The sequence below is a fragment of the Camelina sativa genome, chromosome 11, assembly GCF_000633955.1.
Source record: "Camelina sativa cultivar DH55 chromosome 11, Cs, whole genome shotgun sequence".
Lineage (NCBI taxonomy): Eukaryota > Viridiplantae > Streptophyta > Magnoliopsida > Brassicales > Brassicaceae > Camelina > Camelina sativa.
In genome coordinates, this window is record NC_025695.1 from 39,913,205 (window position 1) to 39,935,603 (window position 22,399).

Consider the following 22,399-nt stretch of genomic DNA (forward strand, 5'->3'; position numbering starts at 1 on the left):
TAAATACCTTCAAACTTCAAGACTACTTTGACAAAACTGCTGTAAAAATGTTAATATAGATAAATGGATTTAAATGTAATTCAAACTCGTATAATCTTAACGCATTTTTCCATTGAAGATCTAGAGATATTTGGTAAATTTGTTTTGTTTTTTCCTTTTTTTTTCTTCTTCTAATTGTTACTTATTCTTAGTTTAACTCAAAAACTTGCAATATAAGCTAAAATAAACAAGTTCTTAAACAACTATACTTTTCCTAACTTATATTACCGACAGGTCCGATAGTAAATGATTTGCAGCGATTATAGCTAGATAATTTTATTTAAATGATCTTCGATTCTTTAAATAAAATTAAAATATATCCAACAACGATTAATTATTGACCTTCACTTGAAATTATTATGATTTATTAACGTCCAAAAAATATAGAATCCAAGAAGTCGAGGCCGTGAATGGAATGGAGAACAAAAATGAGGGGCTTTTTTGTGATTTTATCAATAACGCAAACATTTCACTATTCAACACAATTAACTGACTTAGACATGGACTGCTTTTCAAATCAAACAAGTTTACCCAGCGGATTTACAAAAACCGCATAGGGTATTACATTTTTTGATTAATATAACTAATATATATATTTATGCAGAGAAAACAAATTTCTCTCTCGCTATTATTTTTCATTGTATTATAGGTAATGTTTTTGACTTATTTTTAATAAGTCTTTTATGCAAAAAAAATATATATATATACTCAAATGTTGTTTTAAAATATATAATATAATTTATGATATTATTGTTAGTTAAACCAATTTGGAACTAACGATTGATATTATGAATAGATTTATAAATCAAAGAGCTTGATAATGGTTTTTTTTATTGTGTTGTACTTTTTTTTTATGATTGAACTAGTAATTGATTCAGTAATAAATATGTATTATTAAAATTTAATTTTAAATAACTTTTGGTATTTTAACTTCAGAAATTAAAATATATATTTATTAATACAAAACAAATGAAAATATATACTTATATTAGTTATTAATAAAATAAAATGAAATCCGCACTGCCAATTGTTTTTCACCAATCAAACATCATTTTGTACCACTTAGGCCATGATTGGTGACAATAAAAAAGCGTATTTGGAAAGGAAAAAAGTGAAAACCGCTTTGGTTTACCAATCAGCAAAAATTAATGACAATTTGCACTTTTTAAGGAAAAAAAAATTGCGGAATTTTAGCTAATAAATTGCTTTGGACCGCTTTTTTACACAACATCAGTTATTATCCAGCGGATTTGGACAAAATCCAAAACCGCAGTGACCATTGGATAAAAACTTTTTTTTTTTACATTATTTTTTTTAACTGAATAAAAGCATTTTTTTAACTGGATTTGCTATATATAGGTTAGATCTCTTATCTAGTGAATAAAAGCATTTTTTTTCTTTTTTTTTTACATTATTTTTTTTAACTGAATAAAAGCATTTTTTTAACTGGATTTGCTATATATAGGTTAGATCTCTTATCTAGTGAATAAAAGCATTTTTTTCTTTTTTGTTTTTCTTTTGTTTTTAATTTAGTATATTTGCTATATATAGGTTACATCAAAATAAAATAATTCTTAAACTATTTTCTCATAGATTAATAATTTAATGTATGTATACCTATAGCTAATAAAATATGATTACATTTTTGTAGAATTTTAACCCATCTATTAAAACATGTTTTTCTATATTTGGAATTGTTTATTAATTAATAAAAAGTAGTAATGTGGTTTAATGTTTATTAATCTATATTCTTTGGAAAAAAAATATATTACAAGAATAGGTTATGTATTTTATTTATAAATAAATAAATAATTTTCTTAGTACATGGTGTATATTATGTATTGTAATAAAAGTTTAATTTAATAACATATACAAAACATTTACTAATTTATTCATACAACTAGTACAAAACAATATATATACAATTTCTATGAACATACATTATAAATTACATTCTAATTATACTTTATATCAAATATTATACAAAAAATAAAATATTTATTTATTAATACACAAATTAAAATATATAATTATACTAATTATTAATTAAAAAAATATGAAATCCGCGCTGTACATAGTTTTTCACCAATCAAAAATATTTTGTACTGCTTATTTTGCATTAACCGTGTTGGGTATAATTTTATCTTTTCTATTCAATAAATAAATTTCATGATCAGTTCGACAAACCCGGTAAATCAAGAGAAGCAGAGAGAATATTCACGAAGATATTGGATAGAGTAAACTCATATTCTACATGACAAAGTCAACACAAGTCTGCCAATCTACTAAGAGAAAAGTCATGTGACTGACTACTTCGTCAATAGATTGAGAGTCATGTGATCGATGTTGTCACTAGGCCAAGAGCTTGTGACTGACTTTATCAATAGGCCGAGAGTCTCATGACTGATTTTGTCTACAGGCCGAGAATCTCGCGACTGACTTTGTCTATAGGCCGAGAATCTCGCGACTGACTTTGTCTATAGGCCGAGAATCTCATGACTGGCTTCGTCAATGGGCCAGAAGTCACATGACTGGATCGTTAATGGACCAAGAGTCTAATGACCGACTTTATCAGTGAGCCAAGAGTCTAATGACCGATCCTATCGCAGATAGAGTCGGCAAGCCAAGACATATCCTAAGGGATTAGGGTAAAAAGATCTCTATATAAAAAGGAGAGCGGCCTCCACGAGAGGGGGGATCGAGAGCAAAGCAAGAGACCTAAAACACAAGACACACGACTCAAGTCTAGAACGCGGCTAGGGTTTATAGATTGATTCGTCGTGCCTTGAATTCTTGTATTTGAGCTCGAGACTTTGATCAATAAAACGACTATTCAACATCTATTTCTTGTTTTCGTAGTCTCTAAACGAATCGATTATTTTTGCCCAAACAAACCGCACTTGTCCCGCAAATACATTTATTCCGCACGTACCGCAGTTCAACCGTACCATACTATCAAATCGGTTGTCCCGCACTATCAAATATGCGGTGGACCCTTATTTTACAGTAACCGCACTTGTCCCGCAAATACATTTGTCCCGCATGTACCGCAGTTAGACTGTACCGCATTATCAACTTGTTTGTTTTTCATTACTAAATCCGCGGTTATTAATTATCATATGTCAGAACTCAATACTAATATGATTGTTAAATTAAAAATAATTATCTTTAGTGTGTGAATCAAATGGTTCAACCATATTTTTTTAGTTAATTCCTTATATAAATTCTTTATTAAAAACCTTCGTAGTTGAAGATGAACAAGATCCGAATCGACTAGAGTCACAATTATCGGATTATTGTAATAGTGAGATAAGTTGAACCAGTTAATAAACTAAATAAGATTCATTTTAATATTCATGTTCAAAGAAGCATAGAATATATGTTTATTAGAGGTAAAAATAATTCTAAATTGAAACATGCAAAACAAAAAATTGCAATCTTGGAGTCTTTAACAACGAATCAAGCTGCTCCTTTGGGGACAGCTGTTAACATTACAACAAGCTTTTATTGTGCTTGAAAAAAAACACACACACATAAAAAGCAATATGAGTTACCCAAAAGGTATTACACGAAAACAACATTTTTAGATTTTATTAATTAAAAACCAAACTCAGATTACTTTGATCTTAAAAAAATATCATTCTCCAAAAAATATAGATTTATGCACAAAGACGTGATATCCTATATATAAATAATCTTAAGCTATAATTCTGTACGTGTAACAAATGTAATTAATAATAATAAGTATGGAAGAAATAGATAAATTGTTTAAATTGGAAACAGTAACATGAACGATAAATATATAAGAATAGAGATCGTCGATGCACACAGGGACAATACTATGAGTTTGAACCTACAACCACCTTTGAAGGTTACCAATCAACATGACAATTAGAAGAAGCGGTTGGAATAGGTGATTGGAGAAAATGGTTAAAGAAAGTGGTTGGAAGGGAGAAAACGGGAGGTTGCCAGCCGCCTAAAAAACAAGACGGTTTGTTTGTAAACGAGGTGGTTGAATTTTTTTAAAATTATTTAAATTTTTTAAAATAATATTTATATATATGATTTTCTAAAGGAATTAATAAAAATATAAATAACTTTTTTTTAAAAATATTTTCATATTTTGATTTATTTTATATTGTTTTTTATAATAACTTGTTTACTATTTAACCGCTTGTTACCAATCAAAACTATTACTTAATCATTCACTTTAACTTAATTACTCACTTTAACTTAACCACTTTTTTCTTCCATCTTTTTTGACCACTTTATATTTAACCACCTTCTTTAAAATTACTGAAAATTTTTCAATCGCTTCATTTAAATGTTGTTACCAATCAGAGCCTGTATAGAAATTTAGAATCACTAAGCTTCTATATCTAAAAAAGGTAGTATTTACATAATCTGGCTATTTATATATGTCCTTATGCTATGGATTTTCTATATTTTGGTCCAATGGTTATTCTTAGAACGATTTCATTTTTTAATCACGACGACTTGATGTGTGCTTTATTGTCCTTATGTGGACACGTGCTTGCATCATGGACCAACTAAAAATTAATATTAATTAATTTGGTTTCATTTCTCTATTTTGTCTAGAAAAAGAGAACATGGTCACACAAACAGTTGTAGAGATGACCATATTTTAAACAGTGTATTGTTTGATTTGTCTTTTCGTTTTCGAAATATTTTGATGGGAAAATAGTATATCCGGTACATTATTTGGAAAACATTTTTCATCGGACAAGTTTGTAGTATTGTTTATAAATAAAAATAGCTAAACAATAAAACACTATTTTAAAAAAAAAAACAACGGTTATTATGTCGAAGTTATGAAATAGTTAATCTATATTACTTACTTCTAACAAATTATTTTTTTTACTATAGCAAAATATTTAGTTGATACTATAAAATTCAGGTAGTTTGTGTTACCTATGTTAAGATAAACATCCACAGTTAGTGGATTAATTATCCATAGAATGGATGGATGCATCATGCATGATACATGTTTTCTCTTAAACCATTCTGAAAATATGGTTTATACAAAATTCTTTTTTTTTACATCTTTAATACTAGTTTATTTTTGTTTTGTTAACCTATTCGTCTATGTATTAAAAAAATAAAGAAGAAAAAGATTGACCAATTTCTTTGCAGAGAACATAATAAAAGACTATAAAAAGCAAAATATACTCTAGTAATGTCTTTTTTCATCAGCTATCAAATGGACTGTACAAATATTAACATTTTCAATAACAAATGCTACTCACATAGATACTTACTGTCCGAATGGTAACAGTAAATTTCAGTAAATTTAGTTGTGTGGGATGAATGATTTGATAGTGCGGTACGGTTCAAATGCGGTGCGTGTGGGACAAATATATTTGTGGGACAAGTGCGGTTAATGCTGAAATAAATATTTGATTGGTGAAAAACTAATTGCGGTGCAGATTTCATATTATTTTGTTAATAATTATTATAATTATCTGTTTTAATTTATTTTATAATAATAAATAAACATTTTTATGTATTGACAAACTTTAAAATAGCTACAAAATAGCAAAATATATATTATAAATCTAAATATAAACAAATATATTATAATTTTAAATTAATTATTATTGATTTAAATGTCAATGAACTAACATTTTGATCTATTATATATGAACTTTAAAAACCAAAATTTATTTTGAATTAACCGGGTAAATTTTATTTAGTCAAATAGTGAAGAAATACATGTGATTTTTTTAAAACATTGTTGTAATGAAAACTATAGTTTATTTTATAAATTTGCATTGAAATTTTATTTTATATAACATAAAATTGTACAAATTGGTTAACTATAAAATAATTTTATAAATTATATAATGAGTTTTCAAAAATCAATATTTGAATTATAAATATATTTTTTTTGTATAGAAAACTTACCAAAAAGAAAGAAACTAAAAAATAATAGTGAGAGAGAAAAATTTGTTTTCTTCCTGTACAAATGTGTATATACATATATATAGACATTTATATTAATAAAAAAAAGGAAGTTTATTATCCAGTGTGCGGTTTTTACAAAAACAGATGTATAAATACTAGTTTGGTTTTAAAAAGTGGTCCATGCCTTTATCCACCAGTTAATTCAGCAATTTTTTTTTTTTTTTTTGAAAAACGCCCCAAAAAGTAGAAGTTGTGTTGAATGGTGACAGAAAAGCGTTATTGATTAAAAATGAAAAATCGCACCGCTTTTACCTTCTCCATTCAAGACCTTATTATAAACCAAAACAAAGAAAACAAAAACAAAAACAAAAACAAAAAATTTGATAGTCTTTACAAAATTAGACACTTCTAAAACTTTCAAATAATATGTACATATGAGTTATAGTTATTATTAGTAGTTTGATATTACTATTTGAATATTAGTATACTTTCCAAAATAGAGGTTTATCATTACATGTTATTAGAAAAGTAAACAATCTTGAGCCACATACTGATTCAACACTATTAAAAAAAATAGATACTAGTCCTTGGGTAATCATCTCTTTTTTTATAGAAAGTTAAATTCAGGATAAACTATTGAGTAGTGGTGGACATAATTTTAACCATATAAATTATAATAGATAAATTCTATTAAATATGATAATTCTATATATATGAATAATTATATTTTCTTTAGAAAATTATATCGATCTGAGCCGTAACGACAATTGTCGAGCCAATACGGGCCGTAACAAGAAATGTCGAGCCAATGCGGGAAGTAACAACAAACATCAAGTCAATACGGGTCGTAACTGGACTTGGGACCGACTCTAATTTGTTATGATATTATAAGAATATTTAACTCAATCTCGTGTAGAAAATAATCAGAACGACCTTATCTCATAAAAAGGCGGTTATTTGGGTCCAAATCCCATGAAAATTAGGGTTTAAGATATTTCTCTATTAAAAGTGAGCTATCTCTACACAATACAGGAAAAAATCGAGAGCAAATCAAAAGACCTAAAGAACAAGACATACGACTCAATTCTAAACCCGTCTAGGGTTTATAAATTGATTCATTGTGTCTTGAATTCTTGTATTTGAGGTCGATACTTTGATCAATAAAAATGACTATTAAACATATATTTCTTGTTTTTCGTAGTCTCTAAATGAATCGATTACTTTTGCCCTAACAATTAGCGCTAGAAGGAGGGGCAAGAGTAATATACATGAGATGACGGGAAACAGAGGTGATACGACTACCATTGATACGAATGTTGCTGCTCAGCTTGAAGTCTTGATTACTAAGCTGAACGAGGCAGTACAAAAGCTGACACAAATCGAAGCAGATAACACTAAGCTATGGGACGAGAACACTTCGCTGGTGACAGCAGGGAGAGTGTTTACCGAAGCAGGCTCTAGATTTCGCGGCATGGAAGTCAGTTTGATGTATAATCTTAAAGAAACACCTAGAGCTAATCTTCAAACATTCACAATGGTGAATGAACGGTTGGAAACTCCGCGTCAAGAACATGAAAAAATAAACCATGGCAAGAGGGATGCTCGTGAAAATCTCACTCCAGAAGAAAACTTAAATCAACAAGGAGCGGGGAACATTGCAAACTTGACAGGAATCGAGCATGGACAATTCGCTCAGTTAGAAGCAATGTTCAACAAACGTTTTGGATAGATGGAAGTGATGATCAAACGACTACCTGGAGTAGCTCAACCAATTCGGAAGAGAACTTTACACTCGTATGTTGACACTCCTTTCTCTGACGAAATCCTACTCACTGAGATGCCAAGGAAATTCATGTTTCCAACCATCAAGATGTATGATGGAACATCCGATCCGGACAACCACATAGCACAATACAAATAACGAATGTTGACGAGTGCCATTCAAAGGGAATATCAAGAAGCTACCATGTGCAAAGGATTTGGCTCAAACCTTATGGGGGCTGCACTTCAATGGTTTATCATCTTGCCAAATGGCTCAATAAATTTGTTTGCGTCATTGACTAATCTTTTTGTGGAGCAATTCGCAAGTAGCAGGAATCGTGAGAAAACAACTGATGATCTTTATGAAATACGACAAAAAAGAGGTGAGTCGTTGCGTGCCTATGTGGGATGCTTTAACAAGGAGAAGATATCAATACCTAGTTGCAACATGTCAACTTCCATCTCGGCATTTAAACGAGGTTTACTTCATGATGGTGACTTGTACAAAGAACTTACCAAGTATTAGTGGAACCATGGAAGATGTGCTCTCGCGGAATTGTGCACAAATAAAATGGGAAGAAAATATATCGTATCAACATACACATTCGTCAAATTTTGACTCTAGCGTAGTGAGAAACGAAAGATCGACACGAGATGATAACCTTACCAAAGACATCAAAGCGGAAACACTACGTCATAAGTAAAGATGAAGAACCTTATCAAACTATAAACAAAACTAAAAGGGAGGAGCGCAATCGTCAAAATGAAAAAGATGTCAATGACATCTCAATTTTTACGGCATGGTGCTATTAGGTTACTCAAAGAGTATATTTTGTCAACTTCCCATGGACTGATGAGAAAACCAGTAGAGCAATGCTTACCTGTGGGGAACAAACGCAAATGATTGACACACTTGAAAAGTTTATGGACGCTTACCCATCGAGCAAACATTTTTCAATATGATAGTCGCGGCTGGGACTCCCACACCCGGAACCCTAGCATCACCGGCCACTCTGGCACCGACACTGCCCACACTGACTCCCTCGGCGTCTACGGTCCTATCAGTACCCCCACCGGCCACACTCATGGACCCCTCCTGGAGGCCCTGCGACTCGCCAACTCCCTCAACTGTCACACTCTGGTCCACGGTATCACTAACCACTGGGCTTCTGCCCCTACCACAACCACGTCCGCGTCCACGACCAGCGACAACACCACCTCTAACCATTTGCACTACCATGAAAAGAAGGCAAAACAAACAATTCAACAGAACACAAAACATAAACTCACCGTGGAATCACACTTTAGGCTCGAAGAGGATATTCTAGGACTCTATGCCACACACAATTGACTAACTCACATAATCAATCAAAGCATGCAAATCCATAGTATCTACAGCACAAAGCCTAGTGAACCCAAACCTAGAACCGTATGTTAAGATAAATACCCACAGTTTGTGGATTAATTACCCATGGAGTGGATGGATGCATCATGCATGATACATGTCTTCCCTTAAACCATTATGAAAACATGGTTTATGCAAACTGATTTATTTTCCTTACATCTTTAATACTATCTCGTTCATCTTTGTTTTGTTAACTTATTCGCCAGTCGTATATATTAAGAAAAGAAAAAGAAAAAGATATATTAAGTTCTATGCAGAGAACATAAAAAAAAATTATAAAAGACAAAATATACTAGAGTAATCATCTCTTTTTGTATAGAAACTTAAATTCAGGAGAAACTATTGAGTAGTGTTGGGCATAAACTTAACTATATAAATTATAATAGATAAATTATGTTGTAAATATAATAATTATATATATATGAATAATTATATTTTCTTTAGAAGATTATATCGATCTGAGCCGTAACGACAAGTGTCGAGCCAATACGGGCCGTAACGACAAATGTCGAACCAATACGGGTTATAACGACAAATATCAATAATTTGTTACTGAAACGACTTGACCCATTTTTTTTAATGAATAATAAATAGCAATAATAATCTAAGTGGTCTCATACCCACTAGCCACCTAACTACAAGCACACAACAACGGATAACATAACTAATACCAATAACCAATAAATAACCAGTATTAATTCATAACAATTAACCCAATAATCCAAATAACATGAACCAAAGAACCAGCAACCTAAACCACATTCTAACGACTCAACTCTAGCAACCTATCAAGGCCAGACAACAACCAATTGAGTCACTAAAACATCCTTCTCTTTGCCTTTACCTGCACCACAAACACAAATTGAGATGCATGAGTATTTGATAAACACTCAGTGACGCAATCCTCCCATCTACTGGTCTATACACACAAGCAATTGAGATAACTCTTACCATCAAACAATAATCAACAAACAAACAACAAACCAGGAAAACTGCATCGACCGACACCAACACATCCATCGATCGACACAAACTGGGGTTGCATCGACCGATGCAAGATTCACTTGCATCGACCAACACTCACACTGCATCGACCGATGCATGCTCGATATCACACAAAAATCCTAATTACGCTCTTAGGTCAAATCGCGCCGTCCTCGCAATGCATCGACCGACACACAAAATGCATCGATCGACGCACATGCCGAGCATTTTTTTTCTCCAAAGCTTCTCGCCGGATCTCCGTTCCTACACCAACAAAACTCGATCCCAAGCCACAAGAAAGCCTCACAAAGCCCCAAACGTCTCAATAACGTTCCAAAAAGCCAAATAACACATAAAACAAGCAAATAAGAGAAATATCAAGCTTAGATAAGCCATGGTCATGCACTCACCTTTGCCAAGACGATTCTGAACCTTAAACAAGCGGATCTACACTCCTAGAAAGCTCCTACAACGATCCCAGCTACAGATCTCGCAAGAACAGCCACCAACTCCCAAAATCTCACCAAGAACGCTCAAGAACACTTTCTCTCTTTTCTTTTTCCCAAACTCGGCCAAACCCGGCCAAACCCTCGAGTTTCTACTTTTATAAGCGATTCGAGGGTTTTCCTAACCCAAAACGCAATGTTTAACTTAAACTCGTCCGCAAAACCGACATCGGTCGATGCATCCCCTAAACCGGGATTCTGGTTCGTGGATGTTATAGTTACGACATTATCAAGAAGATATTTGACTAAATCTTGTGAAGAGAATATTCGGAACTGTAATGCCTCGACCGCCACCTCTCAGTGGGCACCATGATGTCTAATCCCAGTCCATGGGCACACCTTCCTTAATGGGCCTCACGTCCTCTCACTAGTCCCGTAAGCCCATCAATATCCGACGGCAGGTTTGCTATGTCCGGGAGGCTTTAAAGACTTGTTACCGTCCCTACAAATCACCACATCATCTTTCCCTGTGTTTAATCCTCACTCGCACAGTTCCGACATTCATTTCCCGGAAAGTCACCTATCCTGAGACTACTCCAGCTCAAGCACGCATAACTCTGGAGTTCTCTCAGGACCCTTGACCGAAAAGATAAGTTCACTTTTGTGACATAGGTGGCCAAATCAATTCTTTTAAACCTCTCCGCAAGTCTCTGAAACCGGGGTGTCACAATTCACCCCTACTAATAGATCGCAACGTCCTCGTTACGCACCAAGACCGTCACCCACGATGGTGTGAGCCCACTCGACTCCACACTCATCTGGGTTCGGCTCTAATACCACTTGTAATGCCCCGACCGCCACCTCTCAGTGGGCACCATGTCCAATCCCAGTCCATGGGCCCACCTTCCTTAATGGGACTCACGTCCTCTCACTAGGCCCGTGAGCCCATCAATATCCGACGGCCGGTTTGCTACGTTTGGGAGGCTTTGAAGACTTGTTACCGTCCCTACAAATCACTACATGATCTTTCCCTGTGTTTTGTCCTTACTCGCACAGTTCTGACAATCACTTCCCAGAAGGTCACCCATCCTAAGACTATTCCAGCTCAAACACGCTTAACTCTGGAGTTCTCTCAGGACCCTTGGCCGAAAAGATAAGTGCACTTTTGTGACAGGTGGCCAAATCAGTTCTTTTAAACTTTTCCACATGTCTCTGAAACTGTGGTGTCACAAGAACGACCTTAGCTCGTGAAGAGGTGGTTATTCAGGTCTGAATTCCATGAGGATTAGGGTTTAAGAGATTTCTCTATAAAAAGAGAGCTACCTCTACACAATACGAGATGAAATCGAGAGCAAAACAAGAGACCTAAACCATAAAACACACAACTCAATTCTAAGACGCGGCTAGGATTTATGGATTCATTTATTGTGCCTTGAATTCTTGTATTTGAGCTTGATACTTTATCAATAAAATGACTATTCAACATCTATTTCTTGTTTTTCGTAGTCTCTAATTGAATCAATTACTTTTGCCCAAACAAGTAGTTAGATCTTCGAAACGTGTTAATAATAAAAAAAACGTACGAATAGAAAAGATTTCTGGATATGTGGGTTAACTGAAATGGGGTTTGCATATATAACACAATAATTTGATTGTGGTTTGATGTCTAACTAGATTTTGCATATAATTTTTATTACTATTTATATTTTATATTGTATTTGTTTGTTAAATATTGGATGTTTTCTATAGAAGAATAATTAAATTTCCCAACCGTTTGTGCGACTAAATGCAGAGCCGGCCTTTGACACAAGCAGGTGAAACACATGCTTGTGGCATACAAATAAAATAGTGAATATTCAACCCTTTTTTCCTAAAAACTTCATTAATTCTATTGGTAAAAATGTAGGATACTAGTCTTTGGTAAGTTCATATGTAACATTTGCGAGAGGTAGCGAGAGAACCAATCAACACCTTAAACTAATAAGTTGCAATATCATTTTCTTTCTCTGGCTCCGATCCTGGCACTTCTGCTGTAAATCCTTCACTTCACGTGCTATTAATATCGTCAACAAACATAATTAACTATTACATTCAAATCACAATTAAATGCAAAACCTGTTAACATTTTTTCTATGTTATCACCCAGACCCTAGATTAGTGTCAACTTTTTATTTTATTTTTCTTTATTAATTTTGTAACGTATATCACATATAAGTATATAACCTTGCTTGATCGAATTGAATCCGATTAGGACACTATTGAAAACTAATTTTATGCTGCTAAAAATTTATGTCATTTTGCCAATATAAATTTATTAATTTTAGAATATTGTTTTTTGGTAAAGTTTAGAGGTCGCCGGTTCGAATGACGGCGCTTGGAAAGAGACCTTATAAAATGTTTTGATTTCTGGCACAAAGAGATATGCGGGTCTATACACACGAAACCTTTTAATAATTCAAAAAAAAATTAATACGTACGAGAAAAAATGGCCCATGCATGTGATCCCTCGAATGTCCATGCACACACTCTCACGCAACCACCAGATTTCAAGTACATCTCCCGTCATGCTCTCTTGCGTATTTTAAGTTTCATCTTTCATTTCTAAGATTATTGTAAACAACTGTTTCGCCGCGAAAAATATCTTTATTTATCGAAAAGGTTGTAGTATATATATGTGCGTCCAATATAAGTCATGGTACGCCTTATCAACCGCTTGCCAGTTTCCACCCGTACGTGATTAGCTTCATCATCGAGATGTGAAGGCTCGTTTTGTGTATCCTAGTAGACGAGGAAGTATTTAGTCTTGTTCTTAGCCACAACCTTAAAACATTTCTATAAAATCTTTTTGCGAAATTCGCATTTCGAATTTTGAGAAAATCATTTTCCGTGGATCAAACCAGATCGGTAGATAAGTCACAACAGTTGCACAATAGGGCCAATTTCGGAACTAAAGAGATATCCATTTCGACTTTTGTGTAGAATTTATTTTCAGTCGTTATAGAAATATACACTAGCAAAAGTCATTAATTGAAGTTGCGTGAATGTCAAGAAGCACATGGAATGGTAAACTTATGGTTTGGATTGGATCTGTACGAGACAGGACACAGAAGTTGTCATTGACTTCTTTGCGTGCATTGCAGCACTGACTCTAAAGTAATGATAAGCACTTAATTGTGCTTTATCTATAGTATTATCCCCCGCAGTATTCGCTTATCATTTGACGTAATGTGATTTCGATTTTTGTTTTCAAGATTCCAGAATAAAAGTAATTACGAACATGATAATATGATAATGATATTATTATGTATTGAGAAAACGGTGTCCACAAAACTAACGGGAAAAAATAATTTGAGGTTGGTTGATCAAACATGGGCCATCAAATTTAGACCAATGGACTTTTCTTTCTTAGACCTGGCTGACTAGCTCCCCATTTCCTAACCAACGTTCATAAACAAATCTAAAATCTATATTATTTTTTTTTGTATTACTTTTCATATATTTTAATATAGATCATATGAATTGTTTTGAACATTTTTGTAGTGTACATTGTTTCACTTTTAGTAACCTTTTATTAAAAAATGTAACATATAACTTGAGTAGTTTATTAGTATATTAATCGAACTCTTGTTATGTCGATCAACTGAAGGACGTCTTCGAGACTCCGACCAAAAAAAATAGAAATTTTTGTTTACCAATTTTTTTTTTTTTTTAAATTGATTTACCCCAATTCTTAGATTGTAGAGATCACAATTTTTTGTAAAGGTGGTTTAGAGTTAGATTAGAGTAAAATTAAAAGTACTACTAATGTGTATTCCATTGATTTATAGGGTTTTTTTATACAATAAATCTTTTTGAGTTATAGAGGATAACGCGCTAAAATAAAATTAAAAATTCCAATAAAAAATGTTACAAATATATATTGTGATTGTGAACTACTTTATTATAAACACTTCCTTTTCACAAAAGTTAAATTTGATAGAAATAATAGTATATACTTAATATTGAAAATGCTAAGTGATATGCATGGCCAAAATATCCGAACTCAAAAATTTAACCTGAACCCAATTAAAAATACCCGATCCGAACCCGAATCCAAACTTTAAAAATATCCAATTGGATGCTTTTAGTAAATGAAATAGATAACCGAACCTGATTGGGTATATCCAAACACCCGAACAAATACCCGAAACTATCCAAAGTTATATATATATATATATATATATATTTAACAACAGATTGAGTTGATTTACAAGTTTCAGAAGTAATTTTATAATCACTATTACAACTTACAAGATAAATTAGTTTTCATTTTTAAATATGTCAATTTTCATATGTTAATTTAGATATATTATATAGTTCTAACTTTGAATTTGATACCATTTGATGTTTTAAAAAGTCAAAAATTATCGGCTTGTAAACTTGGTATTTTGTTATTTAGAATTGTCCTTTTCTTTTCATCAATTCAATTTGGTTTGATAACTTTGTTTTTTATTTATTTATGATTATAATCATTTTTAATGAATTTGGATTGATTGCATTTTTTTTTTGAATTTGGATTGAGTTTGGGCTCTTTTATTTTGGTTTAGATTAAAAAATTACAAATCCGATCTGAACCCGAAATATAATTTGAAGTTTTGGGTGAAATCCGAAAATACATAAACTCGATGGGTATTTACCCGAATCCGACCCGATATATAAAAATATCTAAATAGGTCTAATATTTCTAAATGCCAAAACCCAAAAATCTGAAATACGAGAAAATCCGAATGGGTCACTGACATGTTTTTTTTTTTTTTTTTTTTACAATCGGGTCACTGACATGTTTTGAAGAGGACACTAGTGTTTTTTTTTCCTTGAGCATTCCAGTTATCTTACTAAACTCTAACGCAGTATATTGGGTTAGCTCTCTAATTAGCTCGGTTTAGTTTGGTTTTGGTACGGTTCAGTTCGGTTAAAATGTTCAATCCAAATCCAAAAACAAACAAACAAACAAAAAAATCTAATAAAACTTGGTCGACGTAACCTCACTCTTTCAATCTCCGATCGACGCCGAACTTTCCTTACCCAATTTCGCCGGAGAAGATGCAGCAGAGAAAGCCGACGGCGGGAAGACCCAGTGGTACCGATGGATCAGATTTCTCATACCGCATGGTCGTTGACTCTCGTGAGTTTACGAAAACCCCCAAGTCTCCTCTGTCTCCAGATCCTTAATTATTCTTGATCCGTGTGTTGGTTACTATTTTGTTTTAGGATACACGAAGGTCACTAAAGAAAAAGCTCGTCTCCGTCCTTTGATCTTTGTTCAGGTACTCTTTGATTTGGATTCGTTTTGGTCTAGAATTCGATTTTGTGATGCGTTGGTACAATTGTAGTTCATATGATCAGGTTCTCACAATTGAGGGAGTTGAACAAATTGCAATTAGCTCAAATCTCATATACATTAAGTCACTTTTTACTAGCTTTACCTCATGATTAACCAAATCTTTTAGTTTAGTGTGTAGCAAATTCATAGTTTTTTAGCTTTGATGTCATTGAGATTGTAGTGTTCTTGAAGTTGTTGTATCATTAGTTAAAATGCTTGATGTTTTCTTGGAGATGTATCCTCTTTTAGCTCAAATCTCTCTGGTTTTGGCTTTCGCAGGCTGCGATTTATTTAATCGGAGTATCGTGTGCGTTTCTGACAACTTCAAAAAAGGATGAGATGAACACCCTTGCAATTGCAGCAGCTGCTGCTGGCTTTGTGTCTTCATTGATAGGAGAATTAGGTTTTAACCCTCTCTTCTTTGTTGTTCTGCCGATTAGGCATAACGAAAGACATCCTTTTTGTTTTTTTTTTTGTTTCTTTATATATGTTTTTTTTTGTCTCTGTTGAAAAAGGTTGCAGACGCAGCAGAGTAAACCTTTTGAGGCTCTACACGGCTGCCTCTACCATTGTTATGGTTCTTTCCGTGTTTTGTGCTGTTAGGAGCAGATTAACAATGGAGGTAACTTAACTGAGTCGAACAAACTTTCACTCTTGTACCTCATGAGTCAATTAGCTGATAAGCTTTGCTTAGTTAGAAATACATGTTAAAGATCCGATAATGATCCAAAGCATACCTAGCTGTGTACTAGGGTGATTGTGGTAGTAATGGTATCACAAAAGATGAAATTTAGCTTGTGCATTGATGCTATCACCTCACTCTCGATAAATGATGTAGGAACGGGATAGCTCGGGAACAACAGCGAAGCTTGAGCTCGTAGGGTTCATTTGTGCTCAATTAGGTAAAACATCCAGAAGATTCTACTCAGTTCTTCTTCGAGTACATCCCCTCATAATACGACATGAGTTACTCATTTGGGGGTTATAAATATTATGTTTTCTTGTGTCGAAATGCAGGAGCGGTAGTGCAGATATTCGTGATCGTCGTTACGGGTTCCCTTGTCAGTAACATGTCTCCACCTACGAAAGCAGCATAGGGAAATAGAGAAATCGGGTCTGTGTCAGTGTGTGATTCTCCTACATAAGAAATTTGAAGTTTTGAACGGTTTAGTTTTCTCTACAAAACGAATATTTTGTACAACTCTTGTTAAAAATGACTTACACCTTTTCAATTAACCATTCAAAACACATTATTGATAGAGCGATGCACCATAAGATTAACTCCCTTGACTAGCTCGTCAAAATACAATTCACTTCAGAGATTATGTAAAGTATGACTGCTGACATAGGACTGGGAGAAAAGATTAGCGGTAAGAAGTACTCTTAAAAATTTGTACATGGTTAGAAGTGATAAAATTGGTAAACGTGACAGAACTTCAAGGCTACATGATTGGCACAACTAACAAGTTAAATCTATGCTAGTTTTTTTAAAGTACAAGTTTGAAATAAATTTTTATTTTCCAAAAATTTACAAATTTTTATATGACTTATCTATGTATCCAAATAATTTTACAAATAATTGTTAGCATTCCATCTATTAATATATTGTTCCACGATATATAATATACACATTTTTTTTTATTTTTTTGAGTCATCATATAATACATCAAGTTATAAAAATCATTTTTTTTTTGCATATATTGTGATTGATTTTTTTTTATTAAACAAACATATGTTAACTAATTAATGAAAAGTATGTATGGTTAACGTCCTATATCGGCTAAAATGTTTAAACAAAAATTCATAGTTAAAAATTAAATAAGATCAAAATGAACCCAAATTCGAATGAGCATGATGCTTAACTTAACAAACATCCAAATTTAAAAGTTTGTATACGGTATAATTTGGTTTTTTAGTTTAACTTTTGAATTTTTCTGTATATAGCATTTTTTTTATGAAATGTCTAATTTATTTAACAAAAACTTTTATTTTTACCATAAAATTTAGCAATATATCAGTGTCAGTTAAAGTTTTAGTTAATATTTTATTATAGTGGAATATTTAAATTTCTGATAAATAGTTGTATTTTTAAGCTAAAGTATATTTTTCAATCAAAAATATAATAAAATGTTTAAATTTTTGCTATATATATCTTATTATATAAAGTTGAGTTTTGAAAGTTAGCCATTAACAGGATTTTGACATGTGTCGTGTCAAGTTATCAATCTCAGATTTTGACATGTGTAAACGTTAATATGTAATAGGAAGAATTTGATTACAACAAAATAAAATATTTTGTTTTTAAAAATATTAATAATGTAAAAAGAAAATTATCAAAACTAACTGAATTTATTAAAAAATACAAAGGAGATTATATATATATATATTTCATAAAATTCGAAATTATAATATTATTTACTTATTTTAAATTTTAAGTTATTAATTCTTTGAAAAATAGGAAAAGTGATTAAGTAAAATATACAGTTAATTATTAATTCTAAATTTTGTAAATACTCACTTCTATATAAACATAGATCGTCTTATATTTAAATAATTTATTCAAAAACACTGCTTTCAACTTTGTTTAATTGGGAAATTTTTTTAATGGGAAGGTAAATTTTGTTTATTTTTCTAACCAAAATTTTTCCTAAAAAAAATAATATATGCGTCTTCTTTTCCTAATACTGTAATTTAAAATTTATTGTAATATTTTTAGATTATTTTATTTAATTTATATTTTCAACTTTGAATTATTTGGGATTCATATATTACAGTGCTTATAATTTTCTATTGTTTCTTTAATTAAGTCAAATTAATTTTCTTCCAATTTCTCAACCTTGATTGGTTGGTCATAAATCCTTAATTCTCTATTTTTCCAATTTTCTATTGTTATCATTATTCATTCAATCCTAAAAGAATATATCCAGTAGAACTCATCAACCTAATGGATAAATAAAATAGGCTAATCAAACACAAGTTTACAACAAACATAGATAGATAGATTAGAAAAACATAAATTGTTATTGATAGATCCATAGGAGCTCAAAGACTATGACATCCTGGTTTGCGGAAAAGTTTAAAAGAATTGATTTGGTCACATATGTCACCAAAATTCACTTATTTTTCCGGTCAAGGGTCCTGATTGTTGGAAGTGATTGTTGGAACTGTGTGAGTGAGGAATACATTGGAAAATGTAGATGTACATTGATTTGGTCACATACTTAACTAACCGGCCATCGAATATGGGTGGGTCCACGGGCCAGGAATAGATGTAGGGCCCACTTAGGAAGGTGGGCCCATAGATTGAAAGTGGACATGGGCTCACTAATCAAGGTGGCGGTTAAGGCATTACAAAGACCGAGGCTACATCATGGTGTGTCAAAGACAATTTCATGAATACATTGGAAAATTTAACATTAGTTACTATCAAAAGATTTTGTGACGTAAGAAAAATGTTTTTACTTTCATTGGTTGTCAGACCAAGCTATTTTGAGATAGCAAAAAGACATGAATATGTTCTCTCCACACAGGAGGAGGGCAGAGCCGAGGTTCTCTCTATGGTGGAGAAGGTTGAACACAAGGTTATCTCCCTAAGGGAGGAAGGTGGAGGAGGTTGGACGCAAGGTTATCTCCCCATGGGAGGAAGGCGAAGCCAAGGTTTTCTCCATGGTAGAAGAGGTTGTATGCAAAGTTCTTTTCATAAGGGATGAGGACGAAGCCGAGGTTTTTTCAATGGTGGTCATACATTATTGTGATGATACATCATTAATTAGTATATTATGTAATATTTTTTTTATTCAAAATATTTTTTGAGCCAACAATTTTATTCATTAAAAAACTATGCAGAAGTGAGAGTAAAATAGTTGGTGATAAAAAATATATTTGTAACATAAAGTATATTTAGGTGTAAAAAATACACTTCTAATAGTAACATACATAAAAAAAATTGTAAATAGATATAAATCAGTGTATTATAACAAATATAAAATTTATAAATAACGTACAACAAATTTTAATATATTTTTGTTAAATTTAATTTAATTTAAAAAATTTTAAACCCGTACATCGGGCGGATCCTCTTCTACTTTATATATATAAAATAGTGATGGCCAAGAAAAAAAGTAGTTGAATCTTTAATTCATAAGCTATCGTGATAATCATGTTTATAATATTACTCTATAAGATACTTTTACGCCTTGTTTTTGTCATGGTCTATTCATTAGTTTCAAAAATATTAAATGTTTACTTAGTAGTTAGTACAAATCATGCCCAAACGCAATTGACATATCAATTATGAATTATCATTATGGTGAAACAAATTTGATTTATGGTATACAACAATATGGGTGGGATAATATACAATTTATGATAAATATGTATAAAAATTCAATATTAGATCAATTTCATTTTTTAGTTTGAAATTTTGATGTCTAATCAAGTTGATTTATCATGGCTAGAGTTATAAATGACATTAAAAGAATCGCTTACAACACTGAAATACAAAATGAATCAAAATGAAATCGACATATCAAAAGTTCAAAACCAAACTCAAGATCTCAATAATTCTAAAGAACTATCAAATTTGAAAACAACTAGAAAATTACGACCATTGCTTATTTTGAAGATAACTACTTACTATTTGTTATTAATTGTGTGTTTTTTATTTTGTTAATGCAATTTTGGTAAGTTCTTTGGAATATTTATGGTTCTCTTGTGGTGATGTTTGAGACCAAATCGTACCTACAGACAAGCATACTTTAAGTTTGCAGATTTAAACGGTGCTAAACTACTACTTTTTTCTTTGTTTTTTGTTTTTTTCTTATAAGAGAAAAAAATCAACGCTAAATTTTATAAAATAATAAAACCAGAAAATAGTCAAAGACCAATAAAAATGATTTAAAGTTCTGAATATTTTGGTAAGCTTGTATCTATTTTGGGAACCAGAATTAATTAATTAAAAATAGATGATTAAGACTACAAAAACCTTTTGCGATATATTCTTTTAAACTGACACAAAGTCATTAGGCAATACAAAAGCATTTTCACCCCTGCAAAAGTATTATCAGTCTCTTACACACTGTTACATAATTTTCATATGACCAATGACTAAGTTAGTGATCGAACATTTCTTTTTTTTTATGAGAATTTTAAACAATATAAAAAAATCTTTATTCCCATTTAGAAATGAAATTTATTAATTTCAATTACTTTACTTTTACGTAATAATCTTAGCAATTGCATCAATATGTTTTGCTTACTCTCGATAGAAAGGATGACTACGTTAATGAGCGAACGTATGTAATAAGTAAAGAATCTGTAAGGAAATCTTATGAAAATTAAAATGAAAACCAAAGGTCTTGTTTTTAATTCTAAATGTTTATAAATAAGTCTTCAACCCATAGACAAATTTTTTGAATTATTTTTCTCTCTGTATAACTATAATTACCTTGAGAAGGGAAAAGTTGAAATACATTAAACAAAAAAATAATAATGATAGGCTTTTATATCTATCTTATAACTAAACAGTAAAAAAATCTAATAAAAATGAAAAGAATAAGAATGAAAATGAAGTTAATCTCTGAGCTCTTAAACTTCCTTTCAAGAACCCATATAAGAAGAAACAAAAAGAAGCAGACAAATGGAGAGGATTATGAGGGAAGAAGAGAGGAACCTTAATCCGATGGACAGTGGACTACCTAGTTGCCGATCTGCTGGCAGAAATTTGAAGTTTTGAATGGTTTAGTTTTCTCTACCAAATGAACAGTTGTACAACTCTTGTTAAAAATTACGTTAACCTTTTCAATTAATCATTCAAAACACATTGCTGATAGAGCGATGCACCATAAGATTAAGTCCCTTAACTAGGTCGTCAAAATACAATTCACTTTATATATATATTATGTAAAGTCTGACTGCTGACATAGGACAGGGAAAAAAGATTAGCGGTAAGAGGATACTCTTAAGATATTTGTACATAGTTAGAAGTGATAAGAGAGAATGGTACGAGATCGTTAGTACAGCACTTGCCTTTTTTGTGATTGGACAGCAGAACCAATACAACTCCTCAGTATGAAGATCCCTTTCATAATTCGTAATGTTATAAAAATGAAAGAATGAACAATAGCAAAATTTGGTCATAGTGTCGTTACTTACAAGAGATGAGTGTTTCTGGGTACTGACCATTTCAATCTGCGAATTCAAACGGTTATGCAGCAATAAAATTGATAAACGTGACACAACTTCAAAGGTTGTAATAAAACGCCAAAATTATCTCCGCTGACATCAAGCAAACAGACGTTACTGAACTGAAGCTACGTTCATAACTCATAACTCAACTAGTAGTATATGTACAAATGTACAATAGTTTCACTGCATGGCGATATAAGATTGATGATTGATAAATGCTTTTGTTATTGTCTTCTCTTTGCCAAAGTCAACGGTTAAAAGTGGTGTAATAGTTAAAGAGGCTTTACTATC

At 31.9% G+C, this 22,399-nt stretch overlaps 1 protein-coding gene across 1 annotated transcript; it reads left to right on the forward strand.

Moving 5' to 3' along the window:
* Window positions 15,547-17,181, forward strand: LOC109124678. Its single transcript, XM_010444354.2, has 6 exons — window positions 15,547-15,724; window positions 15,811-15,866; window positions 16,202-16,325; window positions 16,438-16,544; window positions 16,761-16,824; window positions 16,940-17,181. The coding sequence occupies exons 1-6, from the start codon at window positions 15,643-15,645 to the stop codon at window positions 17,017-17,019; spliced, it is 513 nt and encodes a 170-aa protein (XP_010442656.1). The 5' UTR covers window positions 15,547-15,642; the 3' UTR covers window positions 17,020-17,181.